The 21,542-nt window shown below is 40.5% G+C and overlaps 1 protein-coding gene across 1 annotated transcript in view; it reads left to right on the forward strand.

Annotated features, from left to right (window-relative positions):
- Window positions 1-21,542, forward strand: part of LOC116704735 (myosin-16) — a 127,227-nt gene that overhangs the window by 46,371 nt on the left and 59,314 nt on the right. The window contains exon 9 of the mRNA XM_032540343.1: window positions 14,480-14,593. Within this exon, the coding sequence (XP_032396234.1) occupies window positions 14,480-14,593 (114 nt within the window). The remainder of the gene's footprint in view (window positions 1-14,479; window positions 14,594-21,542) is intronic.

The raw sequence follows: 21,542 nt of genomic DNA on the forward strand, positions 1-21,542 counted from the left end.
ATCAGAGAGCATGCTAAAGAGTTAGCAGGGAGCTTGCTATCAGAGGGAATGCTAAAGAGTTAGCAGGGAGCTTGCTATCAGAGTATATGCTAAAGAGTTAGCATGTGGAGCTTGCTATCACAGTGCATGCTAAAGTGTTAGCATGGAGCTTGCTATGAACAGCACAGTTAATGCCAAAGACTTGCTATCACCTTACATACTGTTGAGTGCTAAATTGTTAGCATAAAGCACTGGAGTGTAGGCTCTGATGAGGTTATTGTTTTTTTTGTTCATCTGAAAAAAGGCTGCATGTCAGTACAGTGAAGGATGTCACTGTCACTAATAAATGTGGAATGTCTGAGGTCTGGGCAAGTCTAACATGGCAATTTAAAGGGGGCCCTTAAAACTTCAAAACTGAATTTGTGAACATGATCAAGGAGCATTAGCATTGTGTCAAGTATCCCTCAACAACACATCCTGAATGGTAAGGTGTTTGCATGAAAACTTATATCATTCACTCATCACAGTAGACTAAAGTGCTAAAGTGCATCCTACCTAATGGCTTATCAACATGGTCATTGGTCCCTATTTAGTCTTCTCACGATGAGGGAAAACATGTTAAAAAACCTTGTGCCACATAAGAGACGTGTAGAGGGTCCTGACTGAGTGTTGACTGAGTGTGCCATAATGTTACAACCTGCAACTCAACAGTGAATCATAGGAAAGTAGGAAGGTGGATGGAGATGACAGGTATGTTAGGAATGAGGGTGTGAGCCTTGAGTGGCAAAGACACACACAGTTGTTTGGAATGGTAACGTCCCAGTTTGGATATAAACAGACACACCAAAGTGTGTGTGTGTGTGTGTGTGTGTGTGTGTGTGTGTGTGTGTGTGTGTGAGTGGTGTGTGTGTGTGTGTGTGTGTGTGTGTGTGTGTGTGTGTATGTGTGTGTGTGTCTTCTGGCAGAAACTCACTTTTCTCTGATTGATTTTCTCTTGCATACATTTTCATTGATGTGATGTCAATTCTTTGAATTCCTAGAAGAAGTTGTACACATAGGCAAGACATGACTTTGTTGAATGGCCCCTACATATTGTATGATAACAGGATTCATACGTAAGTAGAGACAGGTCATGAACTTGCATTATCCATTTGTCATACTTAATTCAAATTTAATTAAGTGAGCTATCAAAGTTGTAAATCAGCAGACTTTGGACATGTCTCAGAGTGATATGGGACCAATGGTTTCACAATAGATCTCTTATCCTGATTTGTGTTGATTGGCAGCTACAGAGCACCTGTCCCTCTGTTTCAGAATCAATAAATATATAGGCCTACTGTATCTAGTGGAAGATGAGATTTGTTTTGTGAATATTTAGTTAACAGATTTACTTTTTAGGGTTTCTGAAATAAGTCACATGTTTCCATTAATTGTAGCTTCATCGGGTATTCTGTTCCTTGAGTTGACAAGGGACTATCTAACACGTTGTACCCTGCCGCTAATTCAGCAACAGTTAGGTTGGCGGAGGGATATGATGAGATGCTGAAGCATGTTTTGTTATGAGTCTTGAGTTGTTCTACGCTGGACGGAGTGTCATTAAAAAGTAGACCAAGTTACACAGTTGAAGCTGTCTCTGTGTTCATACTCTATCCACGCCCCAAAAGTACTTGTATGTAATAATGGCGGGTTAATAGTTAACGCTAACAATCACTAGCGTTACACGGGCAAGTAAAAGGTCGGCTGAATTAATATGCTTACTACAGCAGTGGGAACCAAAAATGAACAAAGGGTGCTTTGATTTAATTGCATTCCATGGATCAAATACATGCTCAAGAAACTTTTAGCGAAACATTTGCGTTGCATGTAGTGGGAACACGCCAAAACAGAAAAACCCCAGAAAGAACCGCCCACTAGGTTTGATTGACATGCGATCAATCAGGGCAGCATGGCATCGAAAGTGGAGACTAAATAAAAAAGGTTGCTACTTCAATAGGCTACACATTAAAGGTCCTCTCAGTGCCAAGTATCTAACACCTGAGTAGGGTTGTTTTGTGTTGCCATGGGGTTTTAGGTCTAAGTGACTACATTTACATGAAAATAATATTCCGGTTTTGCCCTAATTCCGAAAAAGATGTTATTCCGACTAAGCTGTTTACATGGCTAATAAAAATGAATAATCCATTATTCCTGTTTACATGTAGCCGTGCAAACTATGATTTTCTTCCAAAGTTTTCCACGTGGTGGACTTGTCGGAAGGTACGAAGACAGCGTCCACCTTTTATTCCTTCAACCAGCTTCTTGAAAAGGTCGGCGTAGCGATGTGTGCTCAGGTCCAAAGACTTGTTACTATCCAAGTCTTCAATTATGTCTAAAAGTAGCTGTTTTTCTCCTACTTGTCAGGTCTGCAGCCTTGCAAACTGTCGGCTGGTTGGTTTGTGTACAGTAACCATAGCAACGCATAGAGCTGACCGTGAGCCGTAAACAGGCAAAAGGCCGTAAACTGCTGGGAAAACCCATTTAAGACGCATATTCCCAATTGCTATTTTGGGAAAAAAAAGTCCTTATTCAGAATATCCAACCGGAATATGCTACTAACATGACCTGCATTAAATTTGAAACATTGGCATATTGTGGAATTGTGGATTATAATCAATATGTCCACAGTAAGTGGCTCTCTGGTGGATCTGACCAGACTCTGTCAGCTCTGCGTGCCACTGTCATCACAGGAGAGGAATGTGTTGTCTGAGGAAGAAGAAGAGTGTGGACAAAAAAAATAAGAAAAATGAAGGCATCTTCAAAAATGGATTCCAAGGATTGGGATTAGCATTGAATGAGCAGGTGGTAGGCAGGATGTCTCAGGAGGGCCCTTCTGTTGATGAGATACAGCATCTTCTGCGCAAATCACAGTAGAGTCAAAGTTGAACAACACCCTTTCAATCCTGGTTTAACTGCCAAATTAAAGCCCAGGTAAGATCTCCCGTAGCCTGAAAGTGTTTAGAAACACTCCACTGGCATGAAAGTCAAAGAAATTACAAATTATAGAATAGAATGCCTTAATTGGCAGTACCTGTGCAATGAGATTTTGTGTTTACAGTGTCACAAAACACAAAAATAAAAAAAATAAAAAAAGTAAGTGAAAAAAAGAGAGGGGGGGGGGGGGGGGGGGGGGGGGGGGGGGGGGGAATGTGGAGCACAGTCCTGGAAGCAATTATATGCATATATAAAGTGGTAGAGAGATAAAGGGTTTGTAAACGCATTAAGCAAAAATATAGTTTGGTGTATCAAAAGTTCTGAGTAATAAATATTGCACAATAATTAGATTAAATAGTTAAGAATTAATGATAAATATATAAATATTGCACTGTGGTGAGATTAAATGGTTAAGTATTGATAATAAATAAATAAATAAATAAATATTGAACTCCTAATGAGATTATATGGTTAATTATTAAATATTGGTCTGTATGAAATTGCATAGTAGGTGGGAGAAGAAAGTCTAGGGGCCGGGGGTGGGCTGTGAAGTGAAGTCAGTGCATGTGTGAGTTCAGAGTTATGGCTTTATTATTTAAATTATCACAAGAAAAGTGTATTATTAGTATATTTCTTATTGTACAATGTGAACCTTTCACTTGGAATGCATTGAACTGAAGATTTAAGATATGTAACGCTTGCAGGTGATTTGAAGTGAAGGCACCGAGACACTCGCACTTCCCAGAATACCCATGATTCACTTGGGCATTACTCTTTCAAGGAAAATATCTGGTTAATGGTTTGTTCTCCCAACTCTTCACCAATTACAACAGCCTGCTGTTTAGGAAGTGATGCATGATGAAGTGTGCTTGAATAGGGAGCCTTCTTGCTGAGAATTAGATGAAGAGAACACTAGCCACGTGTGTATGCTTGAAGCTACAGTGCGTATAGTTTCCGTCACCCCCATTAAGAATTTTAAGTAATGACTACCAAACTGCCGGCGCGTCTACATGATACAAACCTTCCACCCCCTCTCTTCTTCCACGCAGTTGCTAGTAGCCAAGGAGGACCCGGCGGATTAAAAAAACATGGACTCTTCAGAAGAGGTAATGATAGAACATCTGCGCAGGAAAGTCACCGAACAACACAATAAGATATCTCATAGTGAGAAGTCCAGAGAGCGTTGTGTGAAGCTAATAGTCTTAATTATTTGGCGATGGCTTGAATGTAACGGATGTTCATTAAACTCAAAAGGTTAAGCACCAAAGCTTTAATATGAAATTAATTTAAAGCTTTAATATGAAGTTTCGAGCCGGCACCTGTTGCTTAGCATGAAGACTGCAAGCATGGAGGAGCAGCTAGCATGACCTTGTACAAAAACTCAAGAATTCTCAATTTAACCAAATAACACGTTGGATCTAAGACATGTATCTTTGTGTTATTGTATCACATTTTGCCATTGCACTGTCCATTTTTTGTCTCGTTTTACAGTTACTTTCGTTAAACTGCAAACTGACGAGTTACCCCGCTGAACTCATCAAAATGCTTCCCAGTATGTTTCTGCAGTGAAAGCCTTTCAGCCCATTTCATCAGCCTTTCCAAAGCCCACATCCCCCACCTTAACATAATGTTCAGTGCAAACGGTTTACATTTTCGGGTCATGAGTGTGTTTTGGAGCCCATTTTCTACATCTTGTAATTTCTCTTGCTAATGGATGCCTGAGAGTTCTAATTATTCATCTCCGTCATTTCAAAACTGCCACCTAGCTTTTCCTGAAATGCATCTTAGTGCATTTTTGCGTTTTATCACTCCTTGTTTTTTTACCCCCTCCAAGTTTTAATGAGTGTTGTTTTGCATTATGCAGTACCTCCAGGCTTCAATTTGGCATCTGGGAAAGTTGGCTTGACTCCAAGACTGTGGTCACCCAGTGCTTATTACTCATTAAGCCTCGTCGGAGGGCTCGAGTGGGTGCAGGCTGGGTGGGTGCTGGGTGGGAGCTGCACTGTTCGGAGAGTAGATGTTGTTGTTGTTTTTGTAGATGTTCTAGTTATGGAAGTGAAAGAGTTTGCAAGGCTTCATCATCTGCATATCTTTCCTACTTTTACTGTCTGTCTGTCTGCGGGCACGTAATTAGTTTTGCATACACTGGGGCTGGAGAATTATTTAAATTATTGTAATGATTATGGTGTTGCTTCTACAATAAATGAAACCTAAACATTTAACCTTTTGCTTTAGACTTTTTTACCAGTGAGGACAATTGTGCACGATAACGATGCTGCAGTTTGCTTATTGGTGGGTGGCGTGTGTGTGTGTGTGTGTGTGTGTGTGTGTGTGTGTGTGTGTGTGTGTGTGTGTGTGTATGTGTGTGTGTGTGTGTGTGTGTGTGTTAGGATGCAATTGGGTGGTGGAGAGAGCTGTGTTAGGCCTAGCCTATAATAACCAGATGTAATACCTGTATGCGGTTTCAACATGCCATTAATCAGTCTAGTGTTCATCATGTGCAAGGGACAGAGTGGTGTTACAAGAATATTATTATTATTATTTATTGTTATGTTTAAAATGCACTTTATCAGTTGTTTAGTTAATCTACCATTTCTGTGATGTGTGAAAAACAAATTTTTCTCACTGTTTACCTTTTCCCTATTTTGAAGACGGCATTAAAATCCTGAGAAAGAAATTTATGGAAACTTCGGCTGTGATGTGCATTTCGGTGCCAAATTTGTTTTTTCTTCCTCTATTTTCCCGTGCACTAGATGCACAGAGGCTGCAGAAACTGGTTGTTTTGTTTTGTTTTACACCGATAATGAGTGGGTAGAGAGAGATGTAATACAGGAACCGGTGTGGCTCTGCTCCCATTAAGAGGGGAAGAGATAAAGAAGGGAGAGCAAATACAGGAGAGGTGACATGTTGCTTTTTCCCCGCATCAAGTACAGAGTAGACAAACTAGTTCTACCGTTTTATGTAGTTGGATAGTTGGTGTTTAGAGAGAGAGAAAGAGAGAGAGAGAGAGATGCATGCCATACTGCACAATCCACTTGGATTAGCCCCAAGCCAAAGTTCATTTCTACTAAAGAGAGCACATTTCAAGTATGGGCCGGTATGAGATTCTGATGATATGATACCCTTATTGCGAACAAAGCTGGCTAAAAAATAATACTGTTAGCGGGGATGCTACAGTAAATTGAACACAATTTGTCACACAAATGTTTTTTTCAGTTTTAATATTTTGGGTGTAACCTTTAGGAAAAGGGTAGTAGTTATAATACTTTTTACTCAGCTTGGTGAAAATGAGAAAATGATATTTTTGCAAAACAAGGAAGTGTTGGCTTTACCTTAAAAGTCTTTAAGGGTGCTACTAGCCAGAGGCAAAGAGTCATTCACAAATAAGAACTCACATTTTTCCTTTGGGCGTTTCTCTTTATTGAAGAAAAATTCAAGAAAGTTTGAAAATACTCACCCTACTTATTCATGTTTATTTTAGTGCTAGACAATGTATTTAAAAAAGATTTTACACTTTAATTTTTTTTTTTTTTTTACAATGTTCGTGAAGTAAGAGCCTTCGTTAAAAGTTGTTACCATCAATGTGAAACATTCCTGGTCAGTTAATGAGCCTGCAGGGTGTCTCCTGCTGTTCAATCCCAATTTAAAGCTGCTGCGGGATCAAAGTGTACCAGCACACAAGGTGACATACCACAGTTATTAGTCATGAGCAAGGCATGCTGGGTAAGGGAGTTCCCTCATGTATTTTGCAACACACAGATCTGTTTGCTGAGTAATGACTTGTGGGGTTATCAGGTGAAAAGACTTCTGACCTGTAATAAGATAGGCAGATAAGGTTAGGACATGTTTAGTCCAGTGATCTGATACATTCTGATTAGGGCTGTAACAACATGGAAAATAAAACTGAAGTTGCAACACAATCCCAACACACCCTTTCCAACTCCCAGAGTTATCCTTCCCGTCCAGATCCAAGGCTACCACATCTTTACTCGACCTTAATGCTGTTTTGTCTGGTAAATTTAGCTTACTGTAAAGACGGCTAAAGGCAAAAGGTAGGGCACTGGTAACGCTAACGGAGGCGTCGCTAACGTTACAAGTGGCCGCTGTTCTGACTACACTCTAAGAAATATCTGTAAATTAACAGTTTTATGACTGTAAATTTTAACAGAAATTGTCCCTTGTACGTGATTGACAGCTTTATTTCTGTTAATTTACAATATAACAGAAAGCGTTATTTTTTTTACCACTGACACAGTTAAATTCTGTTTAATTACGATAGAAAGTCGGGGTAATGAGCTGTCGGTATTGTTTCTGTTATTTCACGGATTTATTTCTTAGAGTGTAGGGTGTCCGGGTCTGTTTCCCAATGCTCCAGTAAACTGCCGTCAGCATCCTTAGCACCGGAGTTAAGTGCTGACTGTGTGTGCTGCTAGCTGGCTGCGGGTTGACTGTGGATGTGTCCCCAGGCCGGGGCTGTAATGATAGTGGCTGGCTGGGGGCTGACTGCGGATGTGTCCCCGGGGCTGTAATGATAGTGGCTGGCTGCTAGCTGGCTGGGGACTGACTGGGGATGTGTCCCCGGGGCCGGGCTGTAATGATAGTGGATGGTTGCTAGCTGGCTGGGGACTGACTGTGGATGTGTCCTCGGCCGGGGCTGTGATGATAGTGGCTGGCTGCTAGCTGACTGGGGGCTGACTGTGGATGTGTCCCCGGGCCGTGGCTGTGATGATAGTTGATGGCTGCTAGCTAGCTGGGGGCTGACTGTGAAATGGATGTGTCCTCGGGCCGAAGCTGTAACGATAGTGGATGGCTGCTAGCTGGCTGGGGACTGACTGTGGATGTGTACCCAGGCCTGGGCTGTAATGATAGTGGCTGGCTGCTAGCTGGCTGGGGGCTGACTGTGGATGTGTCCCTGGGCCAGGGCTGTAATGATAGTGGATGGCTGCTAGCGGGCTGGGGGCTGACTGTGGATGTGTCCTCAGAGTTGTAATGATGGTGGATGAATGCTAGCTGGCTGGGGGCTGACTGTGGATGTGTCCCCAGGGTTGTAATGATAGTGGATGGCTGCTAGCGGGCTGGGGGCTGACTGTGTGTGTCCCTCAGTTGTATGAGGTGATGAATGCTAGCTGGCTGGGGGGTGACTGTGGATGTGTCCCCAGGGTTGTAATGATAGTGGATGGCTGCTAGCGGGCTGGGGGCTGACTGTGGATGTGTCCCCAGGGTTGTAATGATAGTGGAGCCCCTGGAGGGAATTTCCAGAAACTTGGCACAAACTTAGGACTACATTTTGGAATTCAAGTTTACCGTGACCTCACAAAATGCAGTTTTGGCAACAACTAAAGATAATTCCTCAAATCCCTTCCTCCAATTCCAAACTATGACATTGGTCACAATTGACACACTTTAATAATTATGAAAATTTTTATCAATTTTTTTATCACTCTCATAATGTGCAAAAAATGCTTTTCTGGCCATTATTAAACGCTATATCTCAGGAACAGATGGAGACATTGTGACAATATTTCACATTTGGATACTACGTTGGTGACACTAATCTAGGGGGCCCACCTTGAAACTAGCGCGATCAATCTGTGCTGCTGAGTTGAAGATGTTTGTTCGTGTTTTGCTCAAACACACACACAGAACACGGAGAACTGCTCTCTCTCTCTCTCTCTCTGTCTCTCTGTCTCTCTCTCTCTCTGTTCCGTTAACGTTTAGGGTTTCTTCAGCTTCAGGTTTGTTTTTAACTTCGGTTTATAGTACTTACATAGTAACCAGTAGATTTCTGGTGAACGTGGGGTTTGTAGTACTTACATAGTAACCAGTAGATTTCTGGTGAACGTGGGGTTTGTAGTCCTTACATAGTAACCAGTAGATTTCTGGTGAACGTGGGTTTCAGACATGCTGCTTGGTTTAAATGTGACTCCCGATGCGTCTCTGCCGTCGGGGATTTTTTTTTTTTTTAACTGTCAGCTGCCCCGCCCCCCGCCCCTCTTCTCTTCTTCTCCTCTCTCTCTCTCTCTCGTGTCTCTTACTCACACACACACACACACACACCACACCCTACGTGTGTAAATAAAAAAAAAAATAAGAACCAAAAACAAAAAAATCCCACTCATCATAAAAAAATTAAAAGTTAAAAAAAAGTTATATTGAGTTTGAAAACCCTTGTTCGTTACATTTTACTTCATAATTGCAACCGCATGTGTTGTATTCATTGTTGCAAAACGTTCTGTATATAGTTTGTTTGTTACCATGACAACACCATTGATCTGAAGCTCGATGCTGATGCTGTCATGTAAATAGTTTTCAAATCAGCAATAAATATAACAATTTCTGATCAACCCATTTTAATTGCAGGCTTAAAATAACATACCGGTTAAAGCCCCCGCCCATATCAAGAGAACCCGACCCACTTCCGGGTTAAATCTGACCACTTCCGGGTTAGGTCCCACCCAGTCCGAGTATGGATACGGATACAGATAATCCATGTGGTAAACAGATACAGATAATGCTGTACTCGCTCATCCCTAGTAAATTGCATCTTGACTGCAGTTGGCGGAGGCATTCAACCACAAGGGGGTAATTCTTCTTTTCTGGGAATTGACTGCCCTATATGAATGAACTTGTATAAAAATAGTATAAATGAATTGAGCATAGAAAAGTGAAGTGTGATTTCTAAAGAAAGAAAAACAAATTTAATATTAAGATTATTTTTTTTAAGTCTACACATAACATAGGAAGCATATACAGTGTTTAAACAGACTATGTAAATAACAGAGGTGATCTTGTGATTCATAACTTGAAGGGGGAGATGCAACCTCACCTGACTGCATAATATTATTTGTTCAAACAGGGAGAGTCTGCAGTAGCTCATCTGAAAAGAATGGGACACTCCTCCGAGCTGCTGGCAGTGTGTTTCAACGAGGAAAAAGAAACTCTTTTACTATGTTTTAATTATACTAAAGTAGTTTTTGTTTAAATACTTTACTGGAAAGCTCTTCCTTCATTCCTGCAGAACCAACACTGCTTTGCAGATTGTTAAGTTGTAGTTGTCCTGAAATGTTAAGTTCGGACGTTCACTACGGTCATTTGTCTGACAGCTAGGGTTTAAAATAGTTACTGCAGTACAAATACAAAATACTGGAGACAGTTGTCTCCCCCGCCCCCTCCTCCCCAGACTTGAGGTTCATGTCGGATGCCAGGCTTAGACCGCAGCATTCACTACAATGTTGCTAGCCGCTTGTCTCACATATCCAGACGTTACTTCACGGGTACGGCGGAGTAGCTAACGTTAGATGCTAGCTATGTTGCCAGTCAATAAAGTGTGGCTTAAAATAACTCACCATTGTCGGCTACGGCTGCTGATCAGGCTACACGTAAACAGCCGTGGCCCTCTTGCCTGGCCCTCCGCTAAAGTTAGCCGTTAGCAGGGTTAGCATGGCGGCGTTAGCCAGGACCTGTCGGGATCACTTTACTGGCTGTGTCTCACTTGTTTTTGCGAGTAACCAAGTTAGCTATATAATATAGCTATATAATTCAATGTGGGTAGCTACACAAATGTAGAATTGACATAAAATGCCCGTCACTTTTAACCATGATAAATTACTCAAAGCTAATGCTTAGCTACTTGTTCAGAAGGAAATTAGCCAACCCTGTGTCCTTAGTCCTTATGGGCTCTAAGCTGTCTCCATCTTTCAAAAACATCTACAATAATTACCAAGGGTTTGATACTTCTCTGGTCACGCAACTGTTTGAAACATGCCATTTTTTAACAACACAAAAGCCAAAACACAAACACAGGAGAAAATACTGGCATTAGCATTATTGTCAGAAAAATGCATGCTTCTTTAATATCTGGTGATGCATTTGGGTCATTTTTTGTATTTATTACAGTAAATAAATTACCCATTGGACCTTAAAATCTGCACTAATTGACATTGCAGCTTGCATAATACAACTTCCTGGTCAAAAAATATGTGTAATGTAAATCACTCATAATAACAAACCCACTAAGAATTCTCACCAAACCTGCAGCTCTACGGAACTTTTTAGCCTTTTTTGGCTAATTGTTTTAGTTTTACAGCACATTTATTTGCTGGCAGCTGTTTTCAAACAACAAGCTCTGACTCTACTATACCCGCTTGTCGTCAAACAACAGACAAAGTTAACAACTAGATGATGAAGAAAGTGGAATATTTTGCTGCTAAAGAGGGAGCCATGCCGTTGGTCTGAAGACCCATTATTTCCGAAAAGAGTTTGAAAAACTTCCCATTGGACCAAAAGCCCATAGTCCAATCAGTTTTCCCATAAAAAAGACCACTTTAGATTATTTCACTAAGTTCACAGAAGAGCTGTAAGTAGTTATTTATGAGTCATACAAAGTTATACGTTATAATTTATCTGTGATTTATCTGTTAAATGAGGAATATGTCAATAGATGTGCATGTATCATTGAGGAGAGTGGAACTGAGAGAAGTAATTAAAGAGGGCTTAATGAAAGAATGGCAGAGAGGGTGCGAAAAGGAAGTCAGGGGTAGTCACTACTTCTCTATACAATGTAGTTACAGTAAGAAGAGATGCCTCTATACTTCTCTGTCCCGTAGAGACTCAGTTGCACTGTGTAGATTGAGACTGGGGCACTGTGGGTTAAATTCCTCTTTGTTCATTGAAGGAAAACATGTTTCTGGCTTGTGTAAATGTGGGAGTCTTGACACTGTAAGGCAGGTTTTCCTAGAATGTAAAAAGGATGGGGCAGAAAGAAAAGTTCTTTGTTAGACTGGCAGGACTTGAAGTTGAGGCTTTTTTCTTCAGTTCCTGCGTGACACAGGACTGCATGTAAGAATATAGTCCATCTTTGACCTGTGGAGCACACTTATAAGCTTAGCAGTGTCTACTGCTGGAATTCTACAAGAAGAAGAAGAAAAATACAGCCTGGCAAATAGTAAGGTCAGTGAACTCTAACTCCAGAGTGTGTGTTTTCAAAGCAACGGGCCTTCGCAGCAGTGAGGTTTTGTTTCCAGGATAGACTATGGGCTTTTAGGCCAATAGGACATTTTTTGAATTATTGGGTTTTCAGAATAATCGGCATTCGGAAAAATGGGCAGGCAGCCAAATATATATATATATATATATATATATATATATAAATATACGGATATTTTTCCAAGAGGTGGAGAGACCAAAACAGAGCTAAAATAAAAGTTAACATTGGACTGCATCAGGTGGCCACAAACATGGCTCTACTGTAAATAGGATGATAATGCTGTATGCAGCTCCTTGCTAACATGTTAGCTAGAACAATTTTGGGCTGTAATATTTAGGTAGGTCTAGGATGTTTAACTTGTTGTGCTTATCCAAAAAAGAACTGATTAATGCAGCTTTAACTAGTTTTCAAACAAAGTTTATTTTCACTACTTGATACTTAGTTAACAGTACTTTAAGTTGAATACTGTAGTAGACTTCACAGAGCGGTCACACTTCAGTCCATAGAAAGGTTATTTCTATAACAACAGGTCAGATTTCCATCAAATCTGCTGTGAATAATCATGCTTCCCAAAGGAGGAATCCCAATACGTTTTGGTGACTGGAGCTTTACTGCTCCACCATGATGACTATGGATATCAAAATGTATGTGTGCCTGAAATGATCTGATTTCATTCTTGCTCCCCAGAGGATGAACCATTTAGATCTTAACGTCTTACTCAGAACAAACTACATCTTGTCTTGTCCCACAGTTTTCGTATAAATGTTTGGACTGGAGCATCTGGCAGAGTCTCAGCCTTTTAATCTTGTTACATAAAAGTGTGTGTGTGTGTGTGTGTGTGTGTGTGTGTGTGTGTGTGTGTGTGTGTTGCGTGTGCGCGCGCGCCTGCATGAAAAGAACAAAAGGACAAAGTCAACAAAAAGGGAGAAAGCTGCAGACATGCAGGGAGGCCCCGCCCTTCTCATACCTGCTTATCAAGGTGTGTCTGACTTGGCAACCTGCCACAGTCATCAGGCCCCACCCAGACACACCCTAGGTGGGTGGGGGGAGGGGGGGGAACTGGAACTGTGATCAAACCCCACCTCAGGTTTAGTCACGGTTTATTATTCCTTGGCGACTACATGACTGGACTAGTTTGTTTATATTGTTTCATATTTAGTGTTGGGGCAGTAATAGCAAAATATGCTTTTCTAAAAGCATTAATATAGTATGGATTTTGAATGTCGTCTGGAATTTAGACACGTCTTGTTCCACATATTTAGTTTGTAGTTAGTTTGGTCCGGTTTAATGATCATATGACATCATCTAGCTACTTTCATTGGAAAAAAAGTAACACACTGACACAAATTTGGGCATTTGGGTGGAAAAGGGGTCTCACTTAAGAAGTCTTGGACTCCTCCCTTCTTTCATAGCTTGTGTTTTTTTATCTCTGTCTCTCTCTCACACACACACACACACACACACACACACACACAAACACACACACACACACACACAGACACACACAAATAAGTAAACTGATCAATCAACCACAGAAACCCTGACAAACTCTGGCCGGATATTAACTAGCAAACCCACATTATCTCTCTCTCTCTCTCTCTCTCTCATTCTGCTTGTCCATTCTGGCCAGTGGGGAGGTTGTAGTTAGGGTCATCTCTATGTACCCAGCAGTGGAGCACACACACACACACACACACACACACACACACACAGGAACCCCCTGTGGTCTGAGCTCAGTCAGGAAATTAGTTTCGAGTCCATCTGTCATCATGAACACTCCTCTCTCTCCGACTCTTGCAGTGAGTATTTTAGAAACCTTGTATAGCTCCGAGCTATTAAATAGCATCAGAACAGTGAGATAAAGTTTCATTTTAAAAGTTTCTGCTGAAACAATGGGCTAGCTAGCAAGTATTTGGACAGTTAGCTGAAGGTGGTTCCTTTTGAAGTCTTAGTTTAGAAGAGGTTTCCGCAACTTGTTCTTTTTAAGGCTTTAGGTTTGGAGAAATTACCGAATGTAATTCTTCTGAAATGATTTAAGTAACAATTTCTAAAGTTGGTTATAGCCTAAATACTGCCTAAATAGATTAAGACCATGAGCTCCACACGGCTCTCTCTGGAGTTCTTAGTATGGCTTTGTTCAGAAGATTGTGACGTCCGGTGACTTCCCCGCGCAGAAACTCAAGTGAAGATAATTTCCTCTTCAAGAGTATCATGTATTTTAATCCCCCGTGTCCTCCTTGGCTACTAGCAACTGAATGGGGGAGGGGTGCTCACGAAGGTCACGAAGGCTTTTATCATGTGGACGCACCGACAGTTTTGTTGTCATAACTTAGAATTTCTCATGGGGAGACAGAAACTACGCACTATAGCTTTAAAAGATGTTTTCACCAATATCAGCTGCCATTAGGATCAGACTCCCAGAGGTGTTCGATTGCTGCCAAAAGCTGTTGGTTGTGAAACAAAACGCAGATAGACGTTGACGTACGAGGGTTACTGTGATGAAAGTTGATGAAATACTCTGTCTGTCTCTCTTTTCTTTCAAAGTGTCCAAAGTTCCAGAGAAACAGAGAGGACTTCCCTGCTTCGCTAGACAAACTACGGCAGCTGATAAAAGACAAAGTTCACGTCCTACAGTCCCCATTCACTGAGGAGCAACAGGTAAATGATCAGAAATCCTTACAAACGGAAGTGCATATTATCCCTTATGTAAAGTTACTTTTTACTTGACAACTACTTTGAGTACAACAGGAAAAGTTAAGCATGTTGCCACTTTGTATTCTAATCCATTTTTGTTGTTGTTGTTGATTAACCACTAAAACTAAAAGTGTAGTACATTGACAAGATGTATTGTGGTAAAAATGACAAAAATGTTTTTCATTTTCATTTTTAAAGAGATAAAAACATAAAGGGGGGGAAGGGGGGGTGATTTACCCGAGCTATACGACAAGCAGTGTTGATGAGTCATTGTAGTAGCGGCATTGGGTGTAAAAATGGGTTTCGGGACTTTTTTTAATTAAGTTTTTTCTGCCACATGACATTGTTTTAGTTATTGATATTGATTTAATTCCAAATTGATTGATCCAACACCAAAAATTCTTTTGTACGTTAAAGGTCCCATGACATGGTGCTTTTTGGATGCTTGTAGGCTATATAGACCTTAGTGGTCCCCTAATACTGTATCGGAGGTCTCTTTTATATAGACCTTAGTGGTCTCCTAGGTATGTAAAGGTCTCTTTTATATAGACCTTAGTGGTTCCCTAATACTGTATCTGAAGTCTCTTTTATATAGACCTTAGTGGCCCCTAATACTGTATCTGAAGTCTCTTTATATAGACCTTAGTGGTCCCTAATACTGTATCTGAGTCTCTTTTATATAGACTTAGTGGTCCATAAGTACTGTATCGGAATCTCTTTATATAGACCTTAGTGGTTCCCTAATACTGCATCTGAAGTCTCTTTTATATAGACCTCAGTGGTCCCATAATACTGTATCTGAAGCCTCTTTTATATAGACCTTAGTGGTCCCTAATACTGTATCTGAAGCCTCTTTTATATGGACCTCAGTGGTCCCATAATACTGTATCTGAAGCCTCTTTTATATGGACCTTAGTGGTCCCCTAATACTGTATCTGAAGCCTCTTTTATATAGACCTTAGTGGTCCCTAATACTGTATCTGAAGTCTCTTTTATATAGACCTTAGTGGTCCCCTAATACTGTATCTGAAGTCTCTTTTATATAGACCTTAGTTTGTTAACGGTAATGTAAAATTCCCCTTCCTACCTGTAGGGGGACCAAAGAGGAAAAGTGCTTTGGTGTTGCTGTAAGGTTAGCCTTTACTATAAAGGTGCTGTCGCAATTCTGCCTTCTCACTCCGCGACAGAGGTTCGTGCATCTGAGTATTGTGATTTTGGTGTCATATCGCATATCTTTACAGCCCTATACATAAACAGATATCAAATTGTACTCAGTTCTGCATTTATGCTGCTTTGTGTATTCTTCTACAATACAAGCAATTGTCTGAAAGGAAAGCTTTTTCAACATTCTTTTATGCACTAAAGTAACATTATATTAAATATAAAAGGCACCATAAAAATAAATAATGACAGTAAAAATTTATAGTGCATTTTTGTACTGATATTTTCATTCAACTGTTCTGTGTGTGTATATATATATATAATTAATAATATATATATATATATATATATATATATATATATACATGTTGCAGCGTTTTGCTATGTGCATATTGCGACAACAATGCAGCCCTAGTTCATATACTGTACATACTGAATACTGAAACAGTATTTAATGGTAAAATGTATCATCACCTATAAGTAAAATTTCCCAGTTGGACAAATCTTCATGAAACACTTTACTCTTTAAATAGTTCAGTCTCTACCAATGTAAAGCAGCCTAACCTCCAGTAAAAACAGTTGGGTGATTATCACCAGTGAAGCAGAGCTATCACGTGTCATTCTGTTTTTGCTGACGTTGAAACTCATTGGTGTTTTTTTTAACCTGATGTGGATCTTTGCTAGATGTTTCAGGGCTAATTGCTCAACACTGCCTTAACTGCATTCCTCCTAACGGTCCACACTGCGATTTGTTCATATCAGCACTCCCTTCATGTGTTTCGCTTGATTTTCCCCTCCATTTCTCTGTGGGAAGCTGTGTCCCTTTCTGTTTTTCATTGTCTGTCTTCCTCCCTCTCCTTTCCAAAGACAACTCAAATCCAACGTGTCCCCCCAGTCTTCTCTCACGTGACTCCTCTAAAACTTTTGGAAAACGAGCATGAGGGCTGGAAAAGACAGTATGCTCACCTTTAGGGGTCAGCCAATACCCATACTGATTATTAGTAGTTATGAAACCGGTATTTAACTGATATGCATATACAGTAAGATTGAAAATCGTATCAAATAAGATTTTGGAATGTTACAGCCTCCAACACAAACTTTTGTTTAAATGCTTTAAGCAATTTTTTCATGAATTAGAAACCTTCAACATTAATACCCAGTAAAAGATTCAAAAAGTAAATCCGAAAGAGAAGCAGAGAGACAGACACAGAGCTATAGCAGAGCTCAAGTAACGCACTTTTTGATTAACTTTTTCGGTTATCAGGCAAATAAAACTCCGATACTGATATCGGACACTGACACTTTTTCTGTCTTTTTTGCGTCTTTCTCCGACGTTTTTGTCGCTTTTTGTCCATCATCTTTTCTTGCTTTTCTCAAACTTTTTTTTTTGTGTTGCTTTTCTGGACACTTTGTTGTCAGCATAACCTACAAAAGTCAGCAAAAAAGTTCTGTAGCCACCGTAGAACCAGCCAGTTATCACACAGCCGACTCACAGCAACCTGTTTGACAGCATGAGTATGAAAACTCGCTAAGTCGTCAAATCCGCAAAACTCTGCTTTCAGTGTTGCATAATTACAGTTTGAAAAATAGTTTTCATGTCTCACATGTATAATCAAAGACTTTCAGGATATGTAAAGACTGGGGGAGATTGCAGGGAGACGCATTGCATTACTGCAACTAGATTCATTTTGAAAAATGTAACCAAGCTAAGCTACTGCTAGCGTTAGCTGGTAACTTTAAAGGGACTGTTTGCCCATTTTCTGTTGCGCCGTACATGCAGATGAGTGGCAGTACCTGGGGGTCTATGTTTATGCACCGGAAACTTTCCCGTTGAATGACAATTGGCAACGTTCCCTATTTAGTATTTAGCTTGTAGCGTGGCGCTACAGCGACCATAAACAACACTGTCTCTAGGAGTTTTAACCCTAAAGCATCCTATTTGGTGCTGGAAGGAGCGTGCCCATTGGTCGGTTCACTACCAAGACTTAACCCTTGTGATGTAAATGTGCTGTATTTATTCTAGTCTTAACGACCACGCAAAGCGCTTTTACATCATATGGGATACATTTACCATTCACACACATTCACACACTGTGGCCGAGGCTGCCGTACAAGGTGCCACCTGCTCATCAGATAAACACTCACACACATTCACACTCCGATGCGCAGCACCGGGGGCAACTCGGGGTTCAGTGTCTTGCCCATGGACACTTCGACGTGGGACTGCAGGGCCAGGGATCGAACCACCAACCTTCCAATTGGCTTGTCTTCCCGTCAAGCATAAACTTGCCATTCCAAGCGTAAACTTGCCCTTCCAGGTCAAAATTGCTCAAACGATGTTTTTCCGATGTTTTTGTCATTTTTTTCTGATTTATTTGTAACTTTTTCCATGCTTTTGGCGCTTTTTTTAAAACCTGAGCTGGTTTAAAACAGGTTTTACACTTATTCTTGGAATTCAGGGTCCTCAAACCTCATTTGGATCAAATTATACATAAGTTTTTTGTTAAAAAGGCAAAAGTTAAGAATTATTTTGACAAATAGTTAAGATCTGAGGATGTTGAGTGTATCACAGATGGGTAGAGGTCAAAGTTTAGTCCGGATACTGTTTGGAAACCATAAAAAAAAGAATTCAAATGCTATAAAAGTAAATAAAACATGTTATTTTAGGGCAATTTGGTTGAAAGAAATCTAATATTTCTGATATAAAACCCTTTGAAACGGGTCAAGTTGACCCGAGCACAACACAAGGGTTAAAGCCACACAAAAGATTCTTTTGTACCTTTTAAAATAATATTTCCAAAATTGTTTCAGTGGTTCAACAGCACTTTTGCATTTGCTTTGCGGCTCTCTACCGGCTATAAACGCACTCTGATTTTCTACTTTTCCAGATCAGATAGCGGATTTGTAGTCTGTAGAGACAGCGGTAAAGGACAATTCCGCTTTCAACCTGTAGGGGGACTGAAGAGGAAAAGTGCTTTTGTCTTGCTTTAAAACTTATAATGACGTCAAACACTTTTGATTTTGTCGGAATGTCATTAAAACTAACCTTTTTTCCTGTACATTTTTCTCATAATGCATGTCATCCTTTACTTCTGAGAAAAGTCGGTGATCCCAATCATCCGTTTCCTTCAAAAAAGTCTGCTTTTTCAAAACCAACATGGCTCAGTTCAAAATTTTGTTTCAAAAGAAAAGTCCTCCTCTTTCTCTCAAGATGGATAAAGACTGACTCAGACTGAGTTTTACAACCACCTTACACCAAAAGATTGAGACGACGGGAGCGCGCCCAACTCTAGCAAGACTCTCATGACTTCATTCCAATATTGGAATATTGAATATCAGACAGCGGAATCGCTTGAAAAGTTCTTTGGTGTGAGGTGGGCATTAGTTAGGTAACAAACATACTTAATTGAACCCAAACCACGATCTTTTCCTCAACCTAACAAAGTAGTGTTGTTTGAATTAACAATGGGACTAACCTGCGTGTTGAAGGGTTACCCACCGCGTTAAAATGTGACACCAAGGACGGGATAGGCTGGGAGTGAGAGTGTGTTGGTCGTAGTTGCATAGGCCAAAAACAAGGACTTGAGGAAGCAGAAAACCCCATTTATTATGCCATTGTTGCAAATCAAATATTGCCTCTTCAAACCTGATTTCCACCTTAAATTCCTTTCCAACTATCTTAAAAGATAGAACACAGAAACAACCATCATCAAGATTGTCAAGTCCTCATTTATTACTCATGATTAAAAGTCTAAGTGTAGCTAAAGGTTTGCATGATATCGGCTCAAATATGTTAGCTCATTGTATTGTATCATAATTATAATGTCTGGAAAGACACTTGTAAGCGCCAGTGTGGACGGTGAGGACTGAATCCGACTTCTGTGTGAACAGAGTGGCAGTATGTCTCTCAGACTGAGTCAGACAGACAGACAGACAGACAGATGATGGGGAGGACGGGTAATCGTGGTGTTCTGCCAGAATGACTCAGATGTTCTGTTGTCTTTCAGCCCACAGCCGCTCACTGACGAATTCTGTCACCTCGACGAGTTGAGACTCACAATGTGCTAAGACGCTACCTATCTGCCTGCCTGCCTGCCTGGCTGTCTTTTTACTCCGTTGACATTTGACATTTTACTCCGTTGCGTTATGTCTGGCACAGCCGACTACCAGGAAAAAAGCTTGAAGCATGTTTATTTTAAATTGTATTTACTTAATCAGGATTGGTCAATCACAGCATTCTACAGTCTGTTTTTTTTCTCCGTATATCAGACCGTTTGTATGTAGCACAGACCTTTGTGAAGTATATCGGGGTCCTACATGGCCCTGCCAGGGTTCTAATTGGCAACAATGACCTTCTCGCTCTACATTATCCCATAAATATTCTCGTATCAAATACTTTCCCTGACTAGATGTTACATATGACTTATGGAGTGTTTGTCTATCTTGTGTTTTTATTGACAGCACACTGTATTTTTCTCCAAGGCCCATTATGTAAGGGTCTTCCCTTTCACCCTGGTGACTGAAATGATGTTAACATGCCGATTCACTGTGTGTACAAACATGCCACAACCTGAGGGACAGTGAATGACCGACCAAGATGTGCACACACACACACACACACACACACACACACACATATAGTACGTGGCACTATCTTTGTGATTACCTTAACTGACATAGATAGATAGATAGATAGATAGATAGATAGATAGATAGATAGATAGATAGATAGATAGATAGATTGTTCATCCCGAAGGAAATTTTAGGCATCCAGTAGAGACACAACCATAACACAACAAACACATATACATACATATATCACACATACTGTACTTAAGAATACAAATAAAAATCACTCACAGAAATGTAAAGGCCATGATAAGGTGAGATACTATGGTAGACTGTGGTGTGCAATGGTGATAGTGCAAAAGTGAACAGTGCAGGGATTTTAACAGTGCAGTAGATCGTGATTAAATAACAACTAGGGGTGATCCGAGTACCCGGCTGAAACGAGTATCCGGTACGGATAAAGCACTTTTGCCGAGTACAAGTATTATACGAGTAATACGAGTAAATATCTGTACTCGGATGGAATAAAACTCTCAGCTGACCGCGCTGCGTTCTGTGATAGTCACAGCGCCCCCTACACACACGCGCACCGGCAGCTGGCTTCATTAAAGTCAATGCAGATCTGAGAAACAGCATCTGCCCCCGCCCCCCCTCTCTCTCTTTCTCTCTCTCTCTCTCTCTCTCTCTCTCTCTCTCTCTCTCTCTTTCTCTCTCTCTCTGTGTGTCTCTCTCTTACTCACACACACACACACACACACATTCACACATATCTGGTGTGGAAATAAAAAAGAACCAAAAGCAAAAATCACACTGATCATAAAAAAAATGTAAAGTTAAAAAAAGAAAGTTATATTGAGTATGAAAACTCTTGTTCATTACATTTTACTTCATAATTGCAACCGCATGTGTTGTATTCGTTGTTGCAAAGCTTGTTCTGTTCATAGTTTCTTTGTTACCATGACAACACCATTGATCTGAAGCTTGATGCTGTCATGTAAATAGTTTTCTAATCAGCAATAAATATAACAATTTCTGATCAACCCATTTTAATTGCATGCTTAAATAACATACCGGTTAAAGCCCCCGCCCATTTCAAGAGAACCAGACCCACTTCCGGGTTAAATTCTGTCCACTTCCTGGTTAGGCCCCGCCCAGTCCGAGTACAGATACGGATACAGATAAT

This window comes from Etheostoma spectabile, chromosome 16 (genome assembly GCF_008692095.1).
Source record: "Etheostoma spectabile isolate EspeVRDwgs_2016 chromosome 16, UIUC_Espe_1.0, whole genome shotgun sequence".
NCBI classification, from domain to species: domain Eukaryota; kingdom Metazoa; phylum Chordata; class Actinopteri; order Perciformes; family Percidae; genus Etheostoma; species Etheostoma spectabile.